The sequence below is a fragment of the Etheostoma cragini genome, chromosome 20 (genome assembly GCF_013103735.1).
Source record: "Etheostoma cragini isolate CJK2018 chromosome 20, CSU_Ecrag_1.0, whole genome shotgun sequence".
In the NCBI taxonomy this organism is placed as follows: domain Eukaryota; kingdom Metazoa; phylum Chordata; class Actinopteri; order Perciformes; family Percidae; genus Etheostoma; species Etheostoma cragini.
This window is the reverse complement of record NC_048426.1, coordinates 8,564,420-8,569,002: the sequence shown is the minus strand read 5'-3', so window position 1 is coordinate 8,569,002 and position 4,583 is coordinate 8,564,420. Positions and strand designations below refer to the sequence as shown.

Sequence of the window (4,583 nt, the reverse complement as noted above, 5' to 3'; positions counted from 1 at the left end):
CCCCCCCCTTCTCACATTTTTAGAAATGTAAGCCCAAGCTTCTGACCCTACCCTTTGGTTCCGACCAATACATCCATTCATTCATTTAATCATTCATTCATTCTTTTACAATGTGAAGCTGCAAAGTCAAGAAACGTTCTTAGTCTTTGTTTGGTGTTTTTTTTAATGATTGGCTGTTGCAGAGACTGTATGCTGCGATGCATGAGCCTGATGGTGTGAGGGGGGTCAACGCTCTAAGAAGGGAGGAGCCGTCGCTCCGGGAACAGATACTGGAGCATGAGAGCATCGGCCTACTCCGAGACGCAACTGCCTGCTATGATCGGGCCATACAGCTGGAATCAGACCAGGTACACAGAAATGCAAACAACACACAAACACACACACTCACACACACACACACACAGAAAACATCTAAAAAAAAACAAAAGGCCTTCTACATGATGTGTACAGTAGAATGTATTTAGTGCTGCAGAATGCAAATAATATAATATTTAGATTCTGTATTACACATGGTGTTCATATGAAAATCTAACACCAGAAATGTATCTCTTGTTCCTCTAAAATTTAATTGTAAAAAACAAATGTATATTCTAAATTTGCTTTCTAAAATCTTGCCAAAATTGAATTTCAGTTCTTAGCTCTTAGCCCACCGACGTTGCTAGCAGCAAATAAAAGGTAGTGCAAGGTTCCGAGCAGTGTATTAACGAGTCAACAGTAAACGGTTAAGAAGTGCTAAATGATGTTTCTCCCTGTCTACGAAAATTACTCGTATACAATATGGCAGTTCTTTGGTTGAGGTTTGGTAAGGCTTAAACTGCTAAGGTTTGGCGAAAGATTCAGGTTATTGTTAAGAAAAAAGACTGGATCGTAGCTATGTGCAAAGAAAGATTACAAAGACCGTTAGCTTAGCTTAGCATAAAGTATAGAATCAGGGCGAACCAGCAGGCCTGGCTCTCTACACACTTCAAAAACATTCCTACTAGCATGTTGAAAGCTTAATATAAAAACAGCAAGTTGTTTCAAGTTGAGTAGCTTGGTAGTGACTTAATGCGGTTGCCTGGCAACCTCATAGTGATGACAAGAATTCATAAAATGCTTTGCTGCTGAGATTGTACTAGAGGTCGTTTATCTAGAAAAGTGTACATGTTGGTTGTTTTATGTGTATTCACAAAAGGCCGATGCTGACCTACCGCTGGTGAGGACAGTGTCATAGTATCATAAAAAACATCTGTATTTGGACGCTTGATCTGCTCACCTGGCAGATTAGGCTCATATATAGAAGTGTACTCCTCAAAACAACGGCCGCGGGTTTGACTCCGACCTGCGGCGCCCTGCTGCATGTCATTTCCCCTCTCTCCCCCCTTTCAAGTCTAAGCTGTCCTATAGAAAAAAATGCCCCAAAAATATCTTTAAAAAATAAATAAATTCAGCCCTAATTGAAAAGCTGACTGTATTTTGTGGTGATGCACAGATATGTTGTCAATCATCAAATTTTGGACAAAACCAATAAAAAGGTCAAAGGTGTTCACATTTAAACTGTGGAACTCCCAAAGTCACAACACCCAGGAAACCGTTCTATTCTCTATGTGTTATGACAACAGCAGGTCATCACATAACTACTGAAAGGTCAGCACCAAAACAAGCAGCTTAAGAGAGAACCAAGATACAACACCGATAGACACAGAACTATTTATCATTGACAGACTTCATCTACACTAGATAGACATTTGAAGATCTACCAGCAAAAAATGGAGAATAGCAAAGGGCCCCTGGTCTTCTACAGGTTAGCCACAAAGTTGGAAGAGTGTGAACGGGAAAAGAAGGCTCTTGCTAAGCAGGTGGAGGAGCTGAAGGCTCAGCTGCAAAGAGCTGAAAATGACAGCGGGAGTCAGGAGGAGAAGGTGAAGCAGCTCGCCACTAAACTGGAAGGACAGATGATCCCGAGAGAGCGGGAAATGGAGAATTTGGGGAAACCGCTGCTTCCCGAGAAAAGCACCAGGCAGCAGGAGAAACTCAGTACCCTGCAGGATGAAGTCAGGCAGCTAAATGACTTGTTGGGGCAGGAGCGTGCAATAAACTTCCAGGAGCATAATATGAGGCTGCATCTGAGCAGAGTACTGCAAAAGACTGGAGAACAGCTGGCTCAACAGAAGAACCTTAAAGAAATATACATCAAGAAAGAGAAGGAAGCACGCGTAGACCTAGAGAGGCTGAAGAGGCTTTGTGACGCAAAGACCATGGACATCATGGGGATTGCCACTGACGTTCACAACAATATCAAAAAGAAGAAGAAGACGAAGGAGCTTCAAAAAGACTACGAGGTGCTCATAGTGAATTTCTCAATCAGCCAAGAAAAGCTCAGGTTTGAAAAAGATAGAAATGAAGCTCTTCAGCAAGAACTCGAGCAGCTGAAAGTGTCCCATCAGAGGTCAGAAACTGAGCTCAAGGCTGAAAGAGAAGAGAGTGGTAGCCTTCAGAAGAGGTTGGAGAATGACATTCAGTTACAAGCTGAAAGGGTGCCAGAGAAGCTGGAGGTTATAAAACAGCTGAAGGCAGAGCGGGACGCTTTACTTCAACACATAGACGAGGAGATCCAGACCCTGAATAAACAGAACAAGTACAACCAGGAGCTGGTCACTACGCTCCGGGCAGAGGTGGAGGGGAGCCAGGGCCTCTGGGCCCAACTCGCCAAGCTCAAAGATACGCAGAAGGAAAAGGAGAAGTTAACTCCCTCCCTGATTTACTGATTGGTCCGCCGCTGGAGGAGACCAAACTCTCCGAAGAAAAGCTTGAGAAGAAGAAAAAAAGAAACACTCCTGAAAATCTATCTATTCTAATCTGAAAGTCAATAAAGCTTTTTTTTTTAAATCAGCCTCATTGTAGTCTGCTTGTCTTTTAATGACAAATATATAAAAGCAAATACTTTCAAAGGTTCACATTATAAAAAGTAAAAATTCTTGAGGATTTCCTGAAAATAAACCCCCAATGTTTGATAATTAAAAATAGATATTATGTCTATGGTTTGGAAGTATATGTTGTCAGCAGATATTCAATTAATTTAAATGGTAACTTACTTCTTATACAAACACAACATTTCTTACTGCTAACACTGCGTTCTGCTGGCGAAACATTGCGGCTTTTATGTGAGGCAGTCCCTGAGCTAACACGACTAGGTTGAAATCTAGCATATGGCTGGAGGAGAGGAGGGGAGACTTTGTTTTGCCTCCAAATTGATGCTAACTCTCTCTCGCTCAACCACACATCGCTATGACCGCACTACGCTACTCTTTTAGCATTAATCACATATTCCCAAAAATATGAATTTAAATAGACAAGAAGTGGATCACATGATGCCAGAGGTAAAGACTTCACCGGCAGAAACAATATCATGGCTTTCCATTTTTAAAGAGTAAGTAGATAAAATATCACTTAGTAGTAAGTAAAATACGATTTTGGCTTCTACCGATCACAAAAACATCGTAATAGAGTAAAAAAAAATATATATATATATATATATATTATAAAAAGTTCAATACATGCAACATCATTCCAAAATTCAACGAGTAATTGTGTTAAATAATTGTTATGATTTTTTTTTTCTTCTTTATTGAGCAGCCCCACTTTATTATGTATATCAAGATGAAAGAATACTGTGCGGTGTCTGCTGTTTGTTACACTGTTGTATCTTTCTGTAGTTATTTTCCTTAATTCATAATTTCATTGTCCCTTTGTGTGTAGATTGGGCACTATCACGGGGTGATGACATCTATGCTCGGTCTGGGACAGCTGTCAACAGTCATCACTCAGGTCAATGGAGTCCTGGCCAACAAGTGAGCCACAAGTGTACACACACACACACACACACTGGCTCATCTCATTCTCCCAATAGGTGTTTTTTAAATTTATTTTAACCCACTTTTATCTGTAGGCGGAGAAGGAAGTACAATAATCTTGTGACTTGACCTCTTGATGGTTTCTTACCTAACCTTACCTATTGTATTTTGTACGTAAATAACATGTATGTCAGTTATGATCCACTGAATTAAGCCATGTATGCACACACTAAGGCACCAGTGGAAGTCGGAGCTGAACACCTACAGAGTGGAGGCCGCCTGGAAGCTCAGTAAATGGGACCTGCTGGAAGATTATTTAAGTTCAGGTAATAAAACACACGGATGATCCTTGAAAGCTGCGACGGGTTGAACCGTTGTTGGCACTTTATGGCAGCAATAGATGTCTCGTTAACACATTGAACGTTAATGACTACATTTTGCACTTCCGTTGCGTCTTCAGACCGTCAGTCCAACACTTGGGGTGTGCGGCTTGGCCAGCTACTGCTGTCAGCTAAGAAGCAGGATGGCGAGACTTTCTATGAGAAGCTGAAGCTGGTGAGGAAGGAACAGGTCGTCCCACTGTCTGCAGCCAGTTATGAGTGTGGAACCTACCAGAGAGGATATGAGTACATTGTCAGGTCTGTGGGTGTCCGTGTTTTCTTGGAATCAGTTACGTTACCTTTTTTTCTGAGATGATTCCTGGTTGTCCATAGCAATAACCTCTCTCTCTCTCTCTCTCTCTCTCTCTCT

The 4,583-nt window shown here is 41.5% G+C and overlaps 1 protein-coding gene across 1 annotated transcript in view; it reads left to right on the top strand.

The window, feature by feature from the left end:
- The window catches only part of atr (ATR serine/threonine kinase), a 25,980-nt gene that overhangs the window by 13,597 nt on the left and 7,800 nt on the right, over nt 1–4,583 (top strand). Inside the window, exons 30-33 of the mRNA XM_034857866.1 lie at nt 183–347; nt 3,739–3,830; nt 4,068–4,159; nt 4,294–4,471. Of these exons, the coding sequence (XP_034713757.1) occupies nt 183–347; nt 3,739–3,830; nt 4,068–4,159; nt 4,294–4,471 (527 nt within the window). The remainder of the gene's footprint in view (nt 1–182; nt 348–3,738; nt 3,831–4,067; nt 4,160–4,293; nt 4,472–4,583) is intronic.